The sequence below is a fragment of the Ammodytes marinus genome (genome assembly GCF_949987685.1).
Source record: "Ammodytes marinus genome assembly, chromosome: 11".
Taxonomy (NCBI): domain Eukaryota; kingdom Metazoa; phylum Chordata; class Actinopteri; order Uranoscopiformes; family Ammodytidae; genus Ammodytes; species Ammodytes marinus.
In genome coordinates this window covers 6,469,480-6,491,570 of record NC_137215.1, presented here as the reverse complement: position 1 = coordinate 6,491,570, position 22,091 = coordinate 6,469,480, and the positions used below count along the sequence as shown (strand labels likewise).

Here is a 22,091-nt window from a genome sequence, read left to right as displayed (position 1 = left end):
CGCTCACAATACAAAAGATCACAGTGACCTTGACCTTTGACCTTCAAAATCTAAATATTCCATCCTGGAGTCCGAGTGAGGATTGTGAAAGAAAAACTGACGAAAATCCCTCAAAGCGTTTTTGAGGTATTGTGTTCATGATGCATACGGTCACAGTGACCTTGACCTTGGAGCTATGACCTCCAAAATCTAATCAGTTCATCATTGAGACAGAATCTACATCTGTGCAAAGTTTGAGGACGATCCCTCTAAGCGTTCACGAGATATTGAGTTCACAAGAATGGCCGGGACGTACAGACAAACAACCCAAAAACATCATGCATAAACCTTCGGCATAAAAACACAACCCTCCCAGTTTTATTAGGCCGCAATGTGTTCGTCTGCTGTGCCGGACATGACATAGACAGAGAAGCCATATAAGGCCCTTTTTCTTCCTCACAACTAAGCCTATCTAATTTTTCTCAGATCCCTCCAGAGTTGTAAGATTAATATGTTTGCACACTTTGCCAGGCAGAGCTGCATGCGTCAGACCATTCTGGGAAGAAACGTTTGCATTTTTTTTTCCAAAGGTCTCTCTAATAAATACATGCTGCTCTGGATCTCTACTCTTTCTCTCTCTCTCCCCCTCCCCCCCCCCTCTCTCTCTCTCTCTCTCTCTTTATTTTACCATCCCTTGATGAGATTACACCATTTGATAGGCCTATCCAGTGTCTGTTTACCGTGATAATACAATTTACGAAATGAAAGCAGGACATTTAGATTTAGGGGAGCAGGCTCGTGCTGTGGCAGCAGTTTCTTTGTGTGTGTGTGTGAGTGCGTACGTGCATGCGTCTGTGTGTGTGTGTGTTTGTTTGCTACTTTACTGTTATAGTCGCAAGAATAAAAACTTGAAGAATACAGCTATTACCAGTGAGGCAAAGTAGACCCATTTCTTTCTTGAGTGGATATGAGAGGGGGATTGTGTGGATATGGAGAAGAAAGTAACACATTTCTTATTTTTTTTCATAAAGTCGATTTTTTTTGTACTGAAAGGAGAACACTGGATGTTATTGTTGTGCTGCAGGATGATGGCTAGTGTCTGTGTTCATAAATGTCGTCATTCATCATCTCCACAATAAGACACACACTGTTCACTAGATATTGATATGCTCAAGTCGTATGTTTATGACTTCTGTTAGTGAACTTTTAGGATAGGATACATGACTATAGGGATTTGCATGACCACACTAACTTCTTAAAGAGAGTTTCAGCATTTCAATAAACATATTCTCAAAGCAAGGCATTGCCTTTGTGATATGCTGTAGGTGTAGAAATGAAATGGCCTCGCCTCGCCACTAGGAGGAGATGTAGAGCCCTACCGAGGCCCATTGATTTATGAGTTCTAAATATACTCTCCATGTCCACAATGGTAAGTTAAATATATTTATCTGGCATATTTCTTCTCATATTTGTTTCATTATGATTCTATATTTTGAATGAATTATAGTTACATTATTATAATTATTTTTATAACTTTATTTTTCCATTTGAGACACATTTTAAATGTTATCAAATTTCTAATTACATTACATCCTCACTTGACAACCTAACACATGTAATGATGCAACAAAAAAGAAATATATATATCCATATATATTTATATTGAGGGTACATGACTTCATGAAAATGCCTGAATTCAATCATGCATTACTTCATGAACTATCACTAATGCACAATATTAACGGTATCTCATGCATGATTTAACGCAGGATTTAATACGTTAATTAATGCATCAGCTAAAGTATTTCAATCATCATGATCTTTGAGTTATTGCTGACGATCATGTCTTGTTCGTGGAAAAGTCTGCAGTTAAAGTGACAGGCCAAAAAAACCTGACCCATCAAACAAATTCAAATGTATTTTAGTGAATCTTGAAATCATGATTAACTAAGCATTGATTTTTTTTATGACATCATGATGTTTGTTGGCTTTGAATGATCAAAGTTGTAATATCATGAATGAGTTTTCTTACATGGGTTGAATAAGATGGACCACTTTATTTTGAAGGGCCACAAACATGATGAAGTCACAAAAACCTGTGACCCCTAGACGTGCACATGCTGTCTAAAGGTGTTCTAGTAATGCATAAAGCTGGCTTACCTCTGATGACGTGACTGACAGTGATGCTCTCTGGCTCCTGTAAGAACTATGAAGTATTTTAGTCACCTGTCAGTCACCTGCCTGAGCCAATCATATCAAGGGGGATAATCAGTAACGGCACTGACGGCAGTCTTAACCGGCTACAGTATTTTACCATCACTGCAAAAAAATTACTTCAAAATTTCAAATATTGTCTTTTGTACAGTTCTGTTTAGAATAGCTATTTGTACTAACATGTACAATATCTACATATATTAACATTGCTCAATAGCATGTTTGACAGTGCAAGAATAGAAAAAATATGTGTTATATGTTTAATCTTGCTCTCATTTATTACATTCATTAACATTTTGTTTCTGATAGTAATTAGTAAGAAGCAGCAGGGAGGCAGTGATACCTTTTGCCTGTATGGGATCTTCTGATTTGACGAACCACAACATCTGCAAGCCATCCCAACTGAGATCAAACAGCATGTCAGTGTCAACAGTCAAAGCTCAAAATACGTGACTTTGCTCGCATACTTTAAACAGGCATTGAATCTACAGGAGGCAGAGGTAGCCTACACCTTTGTAAACTGCAGCCTATAGTGTGTATTTTTTTTTTCATGTACTACTTTGTGAACTGTGATTTCAGAGTTAACGTAGGGATAACCTTAGCTTCTTACTGTAAGTGGAAATCCCTTATATTGTCATTCAGATGTACATTTACATTTGATTAATGTACAGTATGAATGTATGTCAAGTTTGTCAACCACTTACGTATCAGCAACACAGTTCTCTCGTAAACTCGTTAGAAGTTGATTGAAAGTGTGTAAATCCTAAAACTGGTTAAGCTGGATCCTATTAGTGAACATAGTGTACACACACACAGAGGCACATGGTGGTCTAGTTTCCTTCCCACTACTTTTTGTTTGTTTGTTGATTTTTTCGAATGGTTAAAGTGACTTTTACAAATGCACAAAACAGGCATGATTTAAAAATAAACTTTAATGACATTGTTTGCATGTGTTATACATGATGCTATTGCACATATAATGTATTTAATGCTATACAACATGCACAATAGGGTCATATATCTTTGCAAAGGTTGCATGATGCGCCGGAGATTCAAAGGTCTCATGTTTAAAAGAAGAAAAAAAAGATATCAGAAAAGAAAGTACAATTTAAATGACTACCATTGTCGCAAGCTTCTGTGACAAGACGAGAAGATTAGCAAAGAAAAAAATAGTTTATGTTATGACAATTTGGTTTGAAGAACTCAAACACCATATAATTACTTAATGTGTTGTTTCACACTCCCAACAACATATTGTTTTCCTATACATGTTGAATGTGACTCCGCTCTTTCTGTTATGTGAATGGCAGATGACATGAGCAGAGCAGCAGTATTTTTACTTTATGTAAGCGGGGGGACTTAAAAAGGAAAGCCGTGGGGCTTCAGGTGGCTTATAAACAAATCCAATTCAGACAAATCTTCTTACATCTCTCCCCCTTTTACCAGCGACATATGTTTGACATTTTCAAAGCACAGCTTACAATAGAAAAAAAAGAAACACTAGCTGCTCTGTTTATGATCAAAATAAGAGCCCTTTGTAGTTGAATTTATGTTCCAAATATATTCAGATATAAGAGCTCGAACAGCATTATATTAACTATTAATATTCTATTCATATCTTATCCAAAGCCAAAGAAAGAGAGCTAAATATGCGTATATTATATACAATACTCTTTCCTAATGATTCAAAGTTCAATTTTATTAGAATATACAAGATTAATGTTAAATTAATGTTATCATAAATATGATATAAAAAAAGAAGATAGGTATTTCTGCACATTATAATTCCCATATCTGCGAACATGCTCAACCGCACACACACTGTACACATACACACCCAGACAAACATTCATAAATCCTTTTGAGGCTCCTGGAGGGTCTAGCAGACGACGCATGTCTTTGACTTACCAACATCTAGAGGAGAAAGAGGAGGAAAGACGGTGAGAGAAAGGTGGACAATGCAGAACAACACGGAGCAATATATGATTGATCAAAGTAAGTGTCTTCGTTCTTCGCATATCCCCTCTCAAATTACTCTTGGGGGGAGGGGGGGGGTCAGAGTGCAGGGTTAGCCATAGTACAGAGCAGTTTGGGGTTAAGTGCCTTGCTCAAGGAAACAATGATAGAGATGGTGGGCTAAGTAGATGTCACGACTAGTTTTACAAGTAACGGACCCTCCTGTCCACCGCTGGGGATCGAACCAGCAAATTCATCGCTACTAGTCGGCCAACTTTCCTCTAGGGCCATTTTACCACATCCTATGAAACCAACAACATGTTTTACTGTAAAGATCAGCCGGCTCACCTGTTTCGCCGCCTCCCTCCAGCTTAGTCTTCTCGTCTTCGATAGCTTTCATCTTGGCGGCGTGGACGTCTGCGAGCGCCTTCCACTCTCCCCTGTTGATGTTCAGCCCGTTGAACATGGGGCTGATCTCTGTGTGGAAGCGCGAAAACTCCTGCAAACACAAACAGAGCAGGGCTGAGTATGTGATATGGACTTCACAATACGAAACGCATCGCAGTACATGAGGTCACGGACGGTATAATACATCACGATACGTTGCAATAAACAATGCATATTGCAATATGTGTAGCGTTATTCAGCCCTTATTTGGTCGTCTGTGTCGGCCATACTGCAACATCTACAGGAGCGGACGTTGAGGATCACAACCCATTTAAAACTTAATTTGATCTTCAAGATAAAGTTACAGATAGGCACACATGAAAATCCATTGGGGAAAAAAGACATATGTACAGAACCGCGTGTGTTTTTATGAACAATAATAATCTTTTCATTAGTTAAGGTACCAACCTTGTATACAAAGGCGCAGACAAAGTCGATGAAACCGCACTGCATCTTGGGAAGCTCGGCGGAATGGTTTCTGTCCATCATTGGCTACAGAAGAGGAAGAAGAAGAAGAGGCGAGAGTTAATGATTAGTATGTCTTTATAACGAGTGCAGTCCAGGCAGTAAACAAAACAATATATAATTCAATATCTTACAATTGGTTGCTGATCAAGGACCGTCCTTTCCAGGTCTCCCTGCTCCCAAAATTCTGCTGCCACCATGAGAGCGACCTAGGAAGGGATAGAGCAATGAGAACGCATTGGGTGAAAAATGCTTCGTAATCACAGAACAAGTGTGAACAAGTGCGAAGAAGGGAACACACCTTGCTCTGAACCTCCCATGGCTTTGTAATGGCTGACAGGTCACAAGCCGTCATCATCATCGCCCTAGGGAACAATATGACAACGTGAGACAGATCTAGAGAATGAGGTAAAATGACTATTTGAGGCTATTTTGAGACGATAACCTGCGGGCGCATTTACATGATAATTTCCTTCCTGGTTGCATTGTTGGAGATGTAGTCTATCCTCTCCTTCTCCTCTGGCATCACCTCCGTAGCTTCCACAATTTTTACGAACATTGCCCTCTTCCTGAGAGAAGAGATAGTCGTCAGATCTTACCAAACAAGGCTTTAAAATGTAAGGCTTTAATATAGGATAACAAAGTTGGAGCTTTTACAAAAATCTGATTGGAAATAAATGTTCATAAATATTATAAAGTCTAGTTGAAAAAAAACCCACAGCTTTTTTACTGTTTACACTGTTTGATAGGACTTTGTGGGTGTGGCCGTATCAATCAGTCTCCTTGGCAACAGTTGTTGTTTTTATATAGACGATCAGGCAGAGAACTGCAATGACTGGTTCAAAATACTTATTACCGTTTAATGCGGGGCAGGCATTTACTTTACAGTCAGATGCAAAAAGAAACTCCTGACTCCATTTTTCCCTTACTTGAAGTAGAGGGCGAGATCAGTGGCGATGATGCAAACTTCAAACAGATGCTGCACCGTTTCAAACTGACGCTTCTGAAGGTTCTGGAAGATGTTCAGGTCCTGTGAACGATCGCAGAAGAACAAGGATTTAGACCGCCGCCAAGTCCCCGTCCAAACAACAACAGCTGGTTGCACTTTATTGTGAACAAAAACATTTCCAAATAGATTATATTCTATTTCTAACCACATAAGACTATTGACCCACCTCATTCTCCATCAGGCTCTTACTGTACTCAAGATGATGTCGCTCCATAATTGAGCTGGTGTGCAGTTTTGCCAGTGGGGACATACTCCTAGAAAAGTCCACCAGAACAAGGAGATATGAGTAAAAAAATATGATGTAATTTAAAGGTGCACTATGCGGTCTCAGAGGAGGGGGATTTGTTGATGATGATTTGTTCAGAGCCCGCAACATATTTACTCTAAATTTAATTCTTATTATTAAATAATTCTATCACCATAATTCACAGAAATCTTACTTTGTCTGGAAGAGGTTGTTGGTTCCCCTGTGGTCGATATCGTGGCAGAATCCAGCAGCCACCATGGCGAAGGCCTCAAGATCGGAGTAATACTTCCTCAGTTTACCTGTCTGTATAGGAATAGGTAGGACGAAAGTGTGTTGTCACAAAACGGTAGAGCGAGTTATAAGAAGGGATGGGAATATTAGTGTGAGGAAAATCCCACTGACCATCAGCAGAGCGAACATGGTCTGTCCCACGTTGAAGCCGTGCCTCCAGTTGTGGTAAGTGATGTCACGGTAGCCCTTACGCACGGTGTACATCCATCGTGTCAGGGTCTGCACATAGGACACAACAGAGCTGCTACAAATCTTTGCATGGGCATCGTCGATTTAAAAAAGTAGTAGTAGATTTGCATACAATTTTAAAAGGATATAACAGAGGATGAGTATCGATTTGTTGTGTGTCTGCTGTAAAGTACTCTGGATTTGCAAATCGCATATAAATACCATTAAAATCCCCCCAAAATAATTCTATATTTTACAGGAGAATTTAAAGCCCCAGTAACATTACAACCTATGGCCATATTAGATCTTAAGAGCATTTTTGCCACTAATTTCCTTCCCTGGGGTGGCAGTGGCGAAGTGGGTAGGGAGGTCGCCTCTGGAGTGCAGGGTCGGAGGTTCAATCCCCCTACTACCCTCCACGTGTCGAAGTGTCCCTTGGCAAGACAATGAACCCCAAATTGCTCCTGATGGTTCAGAGGGCGCCTTGCATGGCAGCTACTGCCATCGGTGTATGAGTGGGTGAATGTGGTAAGAAGTGTAAAGCGCTTTGGGGCTGAGAAAATCGGCTAAGAAGCGCTATATAAGTCAAGTCCATTTACCATGCTGAATTGTTAGTGTATATAGTGTTTTTAGAGGTGGGTTTGGACTGTAAAGCACTGCTGCCATACTGTACCTCAGCTGGGACTTTGAACTTCTCCACCACCCCCAGCTCAAAGAAGCAGCGGATGCCACATTTGACGAGCTCGATTTCTGACAAGGGGAAGTCACTGAAGCGGAACTCGAGCAGCTCCACGTTGTTGGCTTCGGGGATGGTGGCTCTCTGCACATCAGAAACAAGCACGGTATAAACAGCCAGCACGCCATTACAAACAAACTGTAGGGGACCATTCAATGAAAAAAAAAAAAAAAAACACATTGCAGCGCTTACCAACAGTTTATACATCGCCTTCTGGTCACAGTCTTCTGGTGCGGAGCCAAACTTTTCTTGAGTGTCCTGTGGGGTAATTGGTTAGGGTTAAAAGGGACTGAGAGCTTGATTCACTTTCACTATATTTCTATGTTGTTGTGAGTGATTTGGGCTAGCTTACCAGAATGGTCTGCACGTCACTCGGTGTGGCCTTTGTCTGGTACATGAGCTGTTCCTGTGTGATATCTTTTCTCCACTCTGTCCGGTTCAGTTTGTCGTATGTGTCGCTATTCAGGGTGGACCAACCGAGGAACTGGGTGAGAGCCTATAGGGATGTGGATAAAACAAACAATCAATTTTACTCAAGTATTACCTCGTTCTTCCATACATACTGTACAAGCTATCTTAAAAAATAAAATAAAAACTATTTTGCTTTGAAAAAATAATAGGTTTAGCTATCCTAAAGTATTTTAGTGATTATGTATATAGAGCTAAATTAATATGTACAAATAACATAATTAGTGTTTTTTTAAACTAAATATCATGTAGGGATGCTTAAACAGTATAAGATAAGAATGAGCTAGACAGGGATAGTTTTCTGTACTTCTGTAATCTGCTCGTCATTTTCGTCGAATGGTTTCCCATCGTATCTGTTGAAGAAAGTGGCGACGCCCACAACTTCTTCCTTCTTGTTGCAGATGGGGAGGCACAGGACGTTCTTAATCGTCCATCCGGTCTCATCCACGGCCTCTTTCTGTCAAAACAATCAAAGAAAAAAAAACATGCAGATTATTGTAGAGAGTTTAAAAAAAAGTTAATTTCATTGAATGCCACTTGTCAGAGTAGAACATCTCACCTGGAATGTGAAATAGTCGTCTCCCGCAGCGTTCATCATGTTACAGATCTAGGAGAATTCAAAGTGTAGGAGATCAGCAGATCAGTGGCACACAAAAACTGTTCAAATACTTCAGGGTCTGTGTGAAAAGTGGAACTTACAAATGCATTCTCAGCCACATATGTTGGGAGACCGCTGACCAGAGCCCAGTGGTCCACAGGAGGGCCGCTGTGGGTTCAGAGGGGATGAGTAACTACATGTTTTCTTATGAGACCTCCAGTAACAAATATGCAGAAAAGCTTAAAGCAGGAAGTTTAGCAATCGAAAAATGACAAGATACTAAAAGCTAAAGCTAGTCTCTATACAAGAACATTCATGTTAATTTATCACGTTAGAGTAAATTAAATGATGTTATTATAATCACTTACGGGATGACTTTAATCTCCTCTTTGCCTTCCAGCAAATAGTCAATGATCTTGTAGAAGTTAATTTCCTGAACGTTTCAAACATAAAATAAGGTTTTTGTTTTAATTTTGAATACTATTTACATTAGTAAATGAGAATTTTTTTTTACAATATCAAACCCAGCGGTGGACTTACTCTGCCATCGGGTGTCTTGGGGCCTTTGTACGGCTCCTGATCTCCCAGTTTGACCGCCCACTCATCAAAGAATTCCTGGTAAAGAAGATACCAAAATCATGTGTCTATATATTGCATTAGGGATGAATACAAATAGCCAAGTTCAGTGCATGCAATATTATACATACTATAAGCAGTCGCGGGTCGCATAGCATTTTTGGTAGTGTCAGTAAAACGACCTGAAGTTGAAGAATAAGCTTTTGGTGGACTTTCTTCTACGCACCTTTTCTTTGGTCATGTCCAGGAGTCCCACGGAGTATCTCTCACACTTGATATATGTCCTCACTGTGTACAGGGCTTTGTGAAACTGCCTCTCAATATCCGTCAACTCCTCAAAGACTTTGCTGGCCGACCACAGCAACACCTACGGCAAGGAAACCTCTTAAGACTTTTGGATTCTTGTGTTATTACATGCATTGTTTTTCAGTGCCCCCAGAGAATGGATATTTAAAGGAAAAAAATGAAGACAGACAAGGCATATTTGCTGTATTTTTCATGATAAGAAGCAGGATTGATCACTGTGTGTGTATAAAGTATATTTTTCTGTTATATTCACCTGGCTTCTCCTGGACTCTACGTCCCACATGTAAGCAGTGTGGGCCTGGAGAGTGGCCACAGCAGCAAAGTTCACATATTTAGTGAAGAGCTGTAATGAAAAAAATGTGTTGCTTTATAAATCATATTCAGTTTCCCTTTTCAGTATTCTTTAACAACAACATTTTACAGTCCACTTTTTTTTAGAAGCCATGGAACAAGACGAGGACAAAATGTCTTAGCTTCTCCTCCTTAAAAGGATTATGAGTTGAGCTGTCATAACTGTGAACCAAAGAATCAAGTCAAGTCTGTGAATATGCAGGTCAGAGAGACAGCAAGCTGGGCGGGCTAAAATTACTCATTTTAACTTGTCAAGTCAAGATTAGCTTGTGACCCTTGCACTGGATTGTACGACTTTCTTACTACAAGGTGTTAAACCCTGCAGTCCAAGCGCCATACTTTTAGTTTTCTCATCCTTAGTAAGTGCAGCCCGTTTGATTTTGCCCTTTTTGCAATAACACACTTATAGTATAGACAGACCAAGCACGAAAAAATTAAAACCCTGAACACTCACCTCCTGGTCACTCTTTGAGAATTCATCTGCACCTTGTTTGTTGAGCGCCATGACGACACCGATGGGATCCTTTTCATACATGATGGGAGCAGTCAGCATGCATTTGGTGGTGTATTTGGTCTGTTTGTCCACAAAGTCACTGAAATGTTTTTCCTGCAAAAATGAAAAGAAAAAGAGATTGGTTCAAGTTAAGAAAGAAAGTTTAGGTTACAGATCAGTTGTGAGACTTAATGGTGCTACGAGGAACTTTTAAATATTTCTGTAACAGTCTAATTTTTTCCTCTGATGACCATAAATGACAGCAAACGGAAAATAACAGCAAATTGGACCATCAGTGCAAAGAATGTTATTTTTATATAATTTTTCTTAATGCCTTTGTCATGGGTACGCTCACCCAGGAACTATAGCTGGCGTAGTAGAAACACTACCGCTTTTGTCCAAAGGGGGTGCAATAATTAAAACAAACTGAAAGTTCCTCGGAGCACCTTTAAGCAGCAATGAAAAATGAAGCAGATTGTAAATAATAATTTACTCCCATGCACTCTAAAAAGCTATGTGGTTGTAGACAGTGGGATTGTAGATTGAAATCCTGCATTTTAAGTACATAATCGATCAGTTGGTGAACAGCCCTATAACTCTGCAGAGAAACTTTGAGAAGACAGAAAAACAATTTACTGAATGAATTGTATGTTTTCTCTGATGTCTCGTCAGTAACACAGCCTTGTTAGAGCCCTAATGTAACGACGACTGAGTAGTGTTATAACTGTATTACAGTAAAGAGTGAGCCAATCATTTCTTCAAAGAGTGTGGTATTCATTAAAAGCACTCTTCCAATAGTTTTTACTATAATTCAAAACACAACATTTTCATAAACAAATGCATTGATACTTTTAAAATTCTTATGAGTACATTTTTTCTCGACAAAAACTAAAATGTTATCAGGTTAGAAAGTTAAAGTATGTTACGAAAAATAGCTGTTTTGTCCAAATCAGGATTTTAAGTTACCTTTTACTGTACTGAACACACACACACACACACACACACATGCCTGTTGATTTCCAAACCACCCGTGCCACTAGCTCACCTTCTTCACATCTGGAATATTTTGCGGCTTCTTGGAGTGTGCCGTCCACCCTACAACGCCTGTGTCAGTGGGGAAAACAATCTCTATGTTGGGGTTCACCATATTTGACTCAAAGGAGGAATTGTGAGTCACATCAAAGAGAATGGTGGTCAGCTCGGGGACTCCGTTGCGGGCCCTGTAGGCAAAGTAGCTGCAGCGATCGGCCTTGATGAACAATGCAATCCTCTGGAGGACTTTATGCAGGGCCTTTTCCATTGGGTTGGTGCCCTGCATCTCCTTTATGAGCTCGAAGATGAACTCGGCCTCCTGGATGGTGGTAACATCCTTGTAAGAGGAAGGGTCTTTCACCTGGACCTGGTTGTTGAAGGCGGCGGTGATGACATCTGCCTTGACTTTCTTGTCATAATATTCCATAGCAAACTGAGGGTTGTTGTCAAGGAACTTCTCGGCATTGTCTTTGTCCCCCATGTTGTCCAAGTGTTGGTGAACGGTGGTCCCTTCTGCAGCTGGAAAAAATATGCTCCTCTCTGATACAGACTGGTGCAGCTAATGCAGTAGAGGTGACCTCCAGGAGCTGTGGCAGTGCAGAATCTATTGAGACATTATTATCCAAACTCCTCTGTGGAAGTAGGACAGAGGCTGCAGCTCCAACCCCCTACCCAGTAGCAGAAGGTAGTGAGTGGCTTACTCGGTAAGGGGATCCCACAGGTCACTAATGACCGTGGCGTTAACTTCATAAAGCCCCTGATCTTTCTTAACCTGTAAATCCAGCCTCTTGTTTCGAGGGGCCAATCCAATCACATGTAAATATGGTGTTATGGCACCTGCAGTATGACCCACGCTGTAGAAGAAGGCAGGGAGCAGGTAATCAACACTGCAATCAATAATAAAGAAGTTTTTGCTGATAAGATACTTGAGATCACTGGCTCATCTCTTCTGTAAATGTGCTATATAGCCTACAAAGTTGGGGAAGCTACTTTGAAAATATAGCTTTGAAAACTACCAATGACTTTACACTGGAAGAAGTTGAACTACGGCTGAGTAACAAGGAGGAATCTTGTTAGGTTAACTAAAGCTATATTTGAAAATGTAGTTCAAACTACTTGGTATAAAATTATCAAATTTTGTGATATGAAATTATATGACAAAATGTATTTGTCATATGAGACAAAATGCCAGAGTTTACTACAGCAACTAAAAAAGGGGCCAATATGTTCTTTATGGGTCAAAAAATGAAGTGAAAAAATGATTTTTTTTTAAACAAATCTGTATTTTCTAATATCTGGGGCTCGTCAGGGTTTTAATAAGAGAAGCAATGGTACTATACAAATTAATTCCTTTTTTTTATGGCCCAAGATATGTCTTTTTTTGTGTGTTGTTTTGAATGATACAGGAGTTAATGTAAGTGGCACATGGCAAGCTGAAATAACTTCGCCCCAACTGGTCAATACAGAACAAACTACTGAAAGCCAGCAGTAGCCTACTTTGGTCAAATGTCAGAATACAAAGAAGTGACTGTGCTTATCTCACAGAGCCTGTCTTTCCCGGACTGCTTGAAAGATAGCAGCTACATTTAATCATCTAAAAGGCTTAAGTGGGAAAGTTACCTGCTGCTTAGAGTTTAATTACCTTGTTGGCAGGCAAACTTCCGTTTCACAGTTAAACTTGTGTGGCTGGGATTTACTCACATCTTTGCCAGTCAAAAGAGCCTTTGTTTATACCCTTTGTTTACAGAACAGTTTAGGGTAGGCCTGATAATTCCGGATTTTCAGACAGACAGGTGGCGGATCATGAAAAGATATTCACCGATTGTTAAACATTAAGACATGCGCTTTTGTCTTCCACTATGTAGGCGTATGTGTATTTATTTTCTTTGCTTCCTTTGTTATGTCCAACTGTGTAGAGTGCCCTGGGGTCCAGTGGAAGGCGCTAAATCATTTAAAGTTATCATTATTATTATCGAGGCGTAGTTAAACATCATATTATTCTGTGCTACTTCAGTGTAATTTTTTTTTGTTGCACTCTTCTTCAAAAACGTTTTTCAACAATATCAATTTATATATATATATAATATTCATATTATATATATGTTACATCAAATCGAGATCATCGGTGCAAAGAATATTATTTTTATATAGTTTTTCTTAATGCCTTTCTCAACAACAGCTGTCATAGTAAAAACACCACCGCTTTTGTCCAATGGGTGTGCAAGAATACACACAAACTGAATGTTCCTCTACTATACCTGTTAATCCAGGAGTAATCCCATTCCAATTGACCAGTAAGTAACTGTGTAAAGCACTGATTAGCTGATTAGCCGAAGCGAAAACACTTTAATTTATACTGTGAATTAGATTACCATTGTTTACTTTACAGGTTGACTGTAAAAAGGCGTTTCCTCTTGTGCACATCGTAGATACAGTCATATGAAAAAGTTTGGGAACCCCTCTCAGCCGGCATTATAATTTACTCTGCTTTCACAAAAAATATATAAAAGTGGTATGTCTTTAATTTACCAGGAACAGTTAAGTACTGGGATGTTTTCCAAACAAAGATTTTTTGAAAAGCAGTATTTGGTTGTATGAAATAAAATAAAATGTGAAAAACTGGCTGTGCAAAAATATGGGTACCCTTGTGGTTTTGTTGATTTTAATGCCTGTAACAGCATGTAAAACTGATGATTTTAAACACAAAGTTGGTTGGATTATGTTGTTAAGCCTTGAACCTCATATAATTGTCTGTTTAATCATGAGAAAATGTATTTTAGGTGCCTAAATGCAAGTTGCACTTCTCTTTGACTCTCTGCTGAAGTGAGACAGAATGGGATCATCAAAACAGCTCCCAAAAGATCTGAAAAACAAAGATTGTTCATTGTCATGGTTTAGGGGAAGGCTACAAGAAGCTTTCCCAAAGGTTTCAATTGTCAATTTCGACTGTAGGGAACGTTGTCAGGAAATGGAAGGACACAGGCATAGTGGCAGTTAAACCCAGGCATGGCAGACCAAGAAAAAAACAGGAGCGGCATAGGTGGAGGATTGTGAGAATGGTTGCACACAACCCACAGATCACCTCCAAAGGCCTGCAAGAACATCTGGCTGCAGATGGTGCATCTGTACATCGTTCAACAATTCAGCGCAATTTGCACCAAAACATCTGCTTTTTATAAAGACCAAATAACTTAATTTTTGTCTCATCAGTCCAAAGCATTTTCTTCCAATATGAAGCTGGCTTGTCTAAATGAGCTTTTGCATACTCCATGCAACTGTATCTGTGGCGTGGGCGCAGAAAGGCCTTCCTTCTCATCACCCGGCCATACAGATGTTTTGGTGCAAATTGCACTGAATTGTAGAACCATGTACAGATACACAATCTGCAGCCAGATGTTCTTGCAGGTCTTTGGAGGTGATCTTTGGGTTGTGTGCAACCATTCTCACAATCCGCCGCATATGGCGCTCTTGTACTTTTCTTGGTCTGCTAGACCTGGGTTTAACTGCAACTGTGCCTTGGTCCTTCCATTCCCTGACAACGTTCCTTACAGTAGAAATTGACAATTGAAACCTTTGGGAAAGCTTCTTGTAGCCTTCCCCTAAACCATGACAATGAATAATCTTTGTTTTTAAGATCTTTTGGGAGCTGTTTTGATGATCCCATTCTGTCTCACTTCAGCAGAGAGTCAAAGAGAAGTGCAACTTGCATTTAGGCACCTAAAATAAATTCTCATGATTAAACAGGTAATTCTATGAGGTTCAAGGCTTAACAACATAATCCAACCAACTTTGTGTTTAGAATCATCAGTTTTACATGCTGTTACAGGCATTAAAATCAACAAAACCACAAGGGTTCCCATATTTTTGCACAGCCAGTTTTTCACATTTTATTTTATTTCATACAACCAAATACTGCTTTTCAAAAAATCTTTGTTTGGAAAACATCCCAGTACTTAGCTGTTCCTGGTAAATTAAAGACATACCACTTTTATATTTTTTTTGTGAAAGCAGAGTCAATTATAATGCCGGCTGAGAGGGGTTCCCAAACTTTTTCATATGACTGTAGGTGCACACCCACGGGAAAAGGTTTAAAAATGTTTAGTTTGCTTCTAGACAGACATGCTAAAAGCTCATTCTCACTTTGCATGGAGGGGATATTAAAAGCTCCTTAACGGAACAACACCGATTTATGAGGTGTCCAACAATCCATATTAACACTTTTTCAGTTGCCTTTGGTGGTGTCACGTTTCCCTATCCGAGCTCTCAGCCCACTGCACAGACTTCTGACTCCCCGTATCGTTGACAATACTAATCCACTTCCTTAAATAGCACAGGGAACGAGCTTAGCTGACACAAGCTGTTTTGATCTATTCATCTGGTTTGAACTGTATGAGGATTGGGAGGGGCCGAGGTCAGACCTAAAGCAGCATGGCATAACATTACAAAAAAAAAAATTCTCTTTTTTCACAACATTAAATATCTATATACAAATGCATTTTTCGAGAGCCCAATCAGAGTGCTGACTAAATTGGTAAATTGATATGTTTTTTAACAATAATTGTTCAAATGTATGTATTTAGAGTTCAAAGGTAATTGTATTTTGTTCTTAGCACTATTATTTATTTGTCTCCTTTGACATTAGCTGTGTAGATGCTGACTTATTATTTAAGGATCCAACACATCATAAAAACTTTTTTTTCATAAAAAAACAAACAAAAAACTAAACAAAGCCAGGGTTAATTAAAAAAACTCAGAAGCACAACTTCAACTCAACACAGTTTCTTTATTAAAATTAACTTGTACCTCTTGGTTACAATGTGTAAAAAGTAAAAAAATCCACATTATAGAAGTTACAGGAAAGTTCTCAGCTGAGTTGGGGACATTCTTCCAGATGGCTCATGAGTTCCCGGTAGTCACAGCCACGGTACTCTGCCCTGCAACCGGGACACTCCAGGAAGCTTTCGTTCATGGAGCTTCTGCGAGGAGAGGAGGTACGGTGACTTAAGGAGGTCAGGCAGGGCGGGCTCAAGGCTTCAGATGGTGGCCGCTCCTGCTGCTCACTCTGATAGAGAAGGAATCATCAAATCAGTTATGGTTAATAAGACAATAAGTGATTAAATCAGACATTCAAGTTGTTTCTATTATTTTTGACCAGCAAAACTTAAAGCTGCACTATAATCCATATTTTTAATATTAACAATGGATCAGATTAATATGTCAATGGGGGTCAGCAACAGAAAAGTATAAATCGAAGTCTGCGATTACTCACATCTGTCAAGTGACCAAAGACGTGACCAACTAAATGTTGAATTTTGTAAATATGTCAGTTATTTTTTTAAGTTGTTGCGCTGCCCACAAGTGCCCAAAACAACCAATTAATGCAGCTTTAAGGGTTATCACTGACAAAGTAGGAATATTTCAAATTAAAATGATTCATGCCAACCTTGGACTGTTTGGTCACATGGTCTTTGGTCTTTTGCAGCTTCTTCAGCACTTTGACCATTTGCTTCTTCAAATACAAGCAATCCTGCTTCTCATCCTCAAGGTCTTGGGAAGAAATCTTGATCTACAATTTCACAAGTTTGCATTAAATTGGAGAAGTAATTATAAAATAGTGGAGGTTTGTCAATTGTAAATAATTATATATACAGTACTTTGCTTATGTGAGAGTTGATATTTCCCCTTTAGAAGTTAAGCACAAAGGTAGAAAAATTGTGTAAAATGCCAAGTCCTTTGGATGAGTCACGCTCAGAATCACAGAGGAGAATAGACTGGTGGAAACATGTTGTTGATCCTTCTTAAAGTGTAATTAATCTGCGCCATTATTAAGAATAGATGGGTAAGCAACATCATATCTCAATTTGTAGTTAAAGGTGGATTCAGAGATTCAACAGTTCAAAATCACATTGTCAAAATCAGTCAATATCTCCTGATGATCAGCTACCTGTCTCTTTACTGTTTGTGCGCTGAAAAACAATTCTCATGAATCTCTGGCTCCACCTTTAATGCATGTGGATTTATTCAAGTATAAGGGAAAGAGAGACTTAAAACTAGGATGACTTATACAGACTAGTGACAGTGTGTCTGTCCAACCTGTCGCTTCATGTGTTCAATCTTTTCCTGGTCTGCATGGTAACGACTTAACATATACTGCTGAGTGAGATTCGCCTAGAAAGAGAGATTTTTTTTTGCATTTTAATTGTGTGAATTTCTCCCCTCTTATGATGTCGGTTTAATAGTTATAACAGTTAAATGCAGACGTACCTGAAGCTCAAAGTTTGCAGACCTGCGCTTCTCCTCCTCCAGTGCGTGGATGACTTTGCTCTGTTCCTTAGGCGGCTGCTCCTCGTCCCCAGTGCAGTGGTGATTCTTCAGGGCGATTTTTCTGCTGCTGACTTTGTCTGACTGGAGCTCCTGCTTGAGCTCCTCCACCTCGACCTCCCTCTCCTTACACCTAAACATAAACTGGTCCATCATCTAACTGACTTCCTAATTCTTATCTTCTCCAACTTTAAGCAGAAACCTACTTTATATATATTTTTAATAAAATACTTTATCATATGATAAACTATTCTTTAAAAGTTGCACTATGTCACCTTGGTTGTGTCAGAGAAGTGAATATTTTCCAAGATGTAATTCTCATAACTGAATAAACTAAACTTTACTCACAGGCAAATTGGATCCCTGGAACACTGTTTGAAGTTAGAAAGCTTCCTGAAAAGTTACTGTTTCACTGTCAGCAGCAGAGCCCCACAGTTTGGTTTATAAACGTATTCTAGTCTTTGGTTCCAGATTACCTCAAAATAATTTAGTTTTGATTAATATGATAAAATGATTCAATACTAAGAATTAAATGTAGAGAAAATATGTTTTATTAACTAACAACCGGCTCTGCAAATGTATTGATGTATTTTTTTCGCTTTCCTTTTTTTTACCAAGTTAATATATAGTTAGCTTGTATGTATGGGAACATTTGGTAATAATGTACAGTAATAACAGAGTACAATTGTTGGTTTTGTCCACGTCACAGGGCTCTAACCCAGTTTCTCTGTTGTTGCACCCTGATTAGCAACACATACGACAAACTAAATTTAAAGTATATATTTAAAGCAGCAGACACACATACCAGTTTTGTGTTGTTATCAGGTTCTGCTGCGTCATGTTCACCTGCTCCCTCAGCACCTCCAGCTCGTCTTTGGCTTTCTCCAACAGCTTCTCATAATGCTCCTGCATCTGGACTATTCGATCTTTCTCTGGAGCGAGAGGAACAGAAGAAATCACACAAAAAATGTCATACACAATCATAGACGTTAGATACAGCCTCACACATGCACCATGTAGTCATAAAATTAATGATTTTGAAAGTGCGTTAAAATCCGCAGATTCTGAAATTGGTTAATCTTCTTTTTTTTAAAGATTATTTTTTAGGTGTTTTAATCTTTTTTTATCGATAGTTCAAGAGTCAGAGAGATAGAACGGAAATGGGGAGAGCGGCGTATGACATGCAGTAAAGGTCCACGGCGGGTCAGATTCGAACCCGCGACCACTGCGAGAAGGACTGAGCCAATATGGTACACGCTCTACCCATTACTCCAGTGTAATCTTGAGATCTTAAAAACCTTGTTGTGACAGTGTGTTGCCCCTTGCTGCCCCAGTGGTGGGTGCCCACTGCCCACTCACCCTCTGAATGCTCCTTATTGTGCTGCTGGGAGCGGGCACTGGCGTTATTGGCTTCGCTCAGCTGCTTCTTCTGCCACAGCATTCTGTCCAGCACTGCCCTCACATAGGCCTCTCTCTGCTGGTCGTACTCCAGCCAGCGCTTGTTCTTCTCCAAGGCCTACGGGGGATTGAATTAAAGAATGAGGAGCACGTTACAAGAGATGGACAGAAAGACAGTTCTGCCAGGGGGGGATGGCCCCAAAGCAAAAACACCCAGCAAGACATGGGTACTGTACACAGGACACTCAGCGACTCTCTCTCTCAGATACACATCACACGCACGCACACGCACGCACACACACACGCACATAACACACTGGCGAGGAAATTAAAAGCATACAGAAAAATTGATTTGGCGTTAAGAGAATAATACAAACACAGGTGACAGTACTTACATCAGTGAGGACATTTTGGAGCTCCGTGATTTTGACGGCCGAGGTCCGTTCATCTGAAGCGGCGTCCTATTTGACAACAGAAAAAATACAGAACAGCCGACTTGACCCCAACTGCTTCAATCAAACAGGCATTATAACAGGCCAAAACACAAGCCTTTATGTTATGTTTATGAAAAGTATCCCTCCTCTAGATAGAAGAATTTAGCAGCTGCTGCCCTCTAGTGGTGTGAATCTGATAAGGGACGAGACGGGCTGTCTAAGAAGCAAAAGCCACAGACATGCATTACCGTCCATCTTTTTCTTGTGTGGTTTGGCCTTTTGTCCACACGCAAACGTCACAACAGGACACTCAAACCGGACTTTGGAAAACTCTTTCTTCTGTCTTTGTGAGGACAGGGCAGTATTTGTGACGCTCACAAGCCTGTCCTTGACTTCTCTTCAGTCTCTTTGGAGTAACTGTGTGTATATATATAATGCTTGTCTTTGTCCTCATACTCACTCCGTTCATCAGCGCCCCTTCTCTCTTATTGGGCGGCTCCGAACTCATCATCTTCTTCTGCTGAAAGTTCTCCAGCCTCACGGATGCTAGAGAGAGGAATCTCTGCAAAAGGACATTGACAAAATAAGTTTATTAAATAGTTCAACATTATTAGTTTTTTAGTTTGTTGCGTCACTCTCGGGTTCAAGACAAGGCGACAGCAACCATGTCTTTTTAACTGTGCATTTTTACAAGGAGAAATTGGCAAAGGTCGCTCATCACTTGTTATCTTAACTCAAATACAGGGAGTCAATGCCCAGCTTCTGTAAAACAATACACAGAGTAAAATACAAATGAATCTCTTGTTAGCGACAGCATTAGCAGGAGTTAACATTGGGTTACATTACTGATTGTTTGAACAGTTTGGCTAACTTTACCTCCACTAGCTTATTATGTTCCGAATGTTGTCGAGACAACTCAACCAGGGCGTTCTTCAAATTAGCATTTTCCTTCTTCAGGCTGCTGATGACCATATCCTGCTGTGGGTTGAACCTTGTCCGGGGGAAATCTCTGCGTTTATAGGACGCCATCTCAAATCACCTACTGTTAAAAACCAAGAGAGACCAACAAGAAATGGTGTATTTAGGATGTAGTCAGAATATACAATTTCAAAAATAAACATTCTGATTTAGACCAAGTTTACTTTCTCTGTTGTTGACAAGGGACTTGAAGCAGCTATTAGCAAATGCAGCATTGGGTACTAAATGAATGGACCAAGCTAGTTTTCTAAGTAAAGGTGAACGACAAATAAATATACTTTTTTACAATTGGATTAACAGAAAAATGCAGTGCAAATAAATAAATACTGTAAATCTGACCTTTATTTTATATATAACTAAATTGCTGTTGACTGTATCAGAAAGGTGCTGATTGAAAACTGATATATTACAGAATTTTTTGAGCTAATGGGTTTTGGTAATTCACTGTATTTAATTGGAATTTTCTGGAGTTAACAATTAGAAATCCCAACCCATCACCTGTTACAAACTAGGGCCTCAAAGGTATGGAGTAAGCAGAATAAAAAACATATTTTAAATATGCAGCTCAAACTTTATCCTTTAAGCTAACATGACCTAGATTTCAGTATATAAAAAATTGGCTATCTACTTTTCCAGGAAAACTATGCAATGTAATGTAATAGGTCCATCATTGATATCACTCATGCTGAAGAAGACCATGTAATTCGAGTGAAAGCTCAAGGACAGTTACTAGATGTAATGCTCGTGATTTTTACCTATTAATTTAAGGCATTTTCTTTCTTTGTATTTGACCAACTGTCATATCCACTCTCACTTCCTAAATGAAGGCAGAACTGGTGGTGGACATGCTAAGCTAATACGAGGCTAGCTCGCTAACGTGAAATTAGCTAACAAAACGAGCTATTTTCATACTGGGAAGCTGGCTGCTTTTGTGTGCCATCAACAAAGACAAGATAACATTAAATAACGTTAGCTTAGATAGATGATAGATAGGTAACAAAGTTATGAGTTAGCCGGCATAAAATAACATTATTTCAGCTTTACCTTTTTGGAGGGAGGGAAAAAAGCAATGTGAAGTCTGATGCGAAGTCTTGTGATGCGTTCACTGCCCCCTGCCGACGGTCAAATTTTACGAGCTTGAACATTAAAATTACCCTGGGCCTGCTACATTCACATTTACTGGGGCTGTCTTTATGACTTAACTAGGCGAACAAGTCTCTAATTCAGGGATATTTTTTATAATCACAACAGGTGAATTTTTTTTAAACGTTTTGATGTTATTATATTTGCAAAAGCTATGGAAGAATGTATGTCTGTAAAGTTAGCAATGGAATCATTACCACGGTAGGCCTATATTTACTGTAGCCTACAACTTTGAAATATGCTTCCGTATCCCTCTTTTGAAATACACAATGCATTAGGTAATAAGATTCAAGCTATTCTCTTGCTATAATAGTAGGCTTAGGGTAGCTTTAATTTTTTTTTATTTTATTTCCGACAGCACATAAAGGAAGCACACTCCTAAACTGCTGTTTGTCGATGTCCTAACAGCCTATATAGCTTATTGGGGATATGTGAAGGTACTTTTAAAAGGGTAAAGGCCTATGTGTCCTATAACATTGTA

The 22,091-nt window shown here is 39.4% G+C and overlaps 1 protein-coding gene and 1 pseudogene across 2 annotated transcripts; both read right to left on the bottom strand.

Moving 5' to 3' along the window:
- Positions 1-3,244: 3,244 nt before the first annotated feature.
- LOC307257980 (cone cGMP-specific 3',5'-cyclic phosphodiesterase subunit alpha'-like) lies at positions 3,245-11,817 on the bottom strand (the record flags this gene model as incomplete). Its single annotated transcript, XM_080037353.1, has 22 exons — positions 3,245-4,107; positions 4,498-4,648; positions 5,005-5,088; positions 5,196-5,270; positions 5,363-5,426; positions 5,523-5,630; positions 5,991-6,091; positions 6,237-6,324; positions 6,511-6,620; positions 6,720-6,827; positions 7,450-7,596; positions 7,705-7,770; positions 7,865-8,008; positions 8,288-8,437; positions 8,540-8,587; positions 8,680-8,746; positions 8,947-9,011; positions 9,119-9,193; positions 9,381-9,521; positions 9,714-9,803; positions 10,266-10,418; positions 11,350-11,817. 22 exons carry the CDS (start codon positions 11,815-11,817, stop codon positions 4,073-4,075), a joined length of 2,538 nt encoding a protein of 845 aa, XP_079893479.1. The 3' UTR covers positions 3,245-4,072.
- Positions 11,818-16,200: 4,383 nt separating this feature from the next.
- On the bottom strand, positions 16,201-20,518 carry LOC307257585 (centrosomal protein of 55 kDa-like; annotated as a pseudogene). Its single transcript has 8 exons — positions 20,366-20,518; positions 19,950-20,051; positions 19,451-19,516; positions 19,017-19,186; positions 18,463-18,589; positions 17,601-17,790; positions 16,780-16,902; positions 16,201-16,398 (listed from the first exon to the last, which is right to left on the bottom strand). The product of its transcript is annotated as a centrosomal protein of 55 kDa-like (transcript).
- Between the last annotated feature and the right edge of the window lie 1,573 nt (positions 20,519-22,091).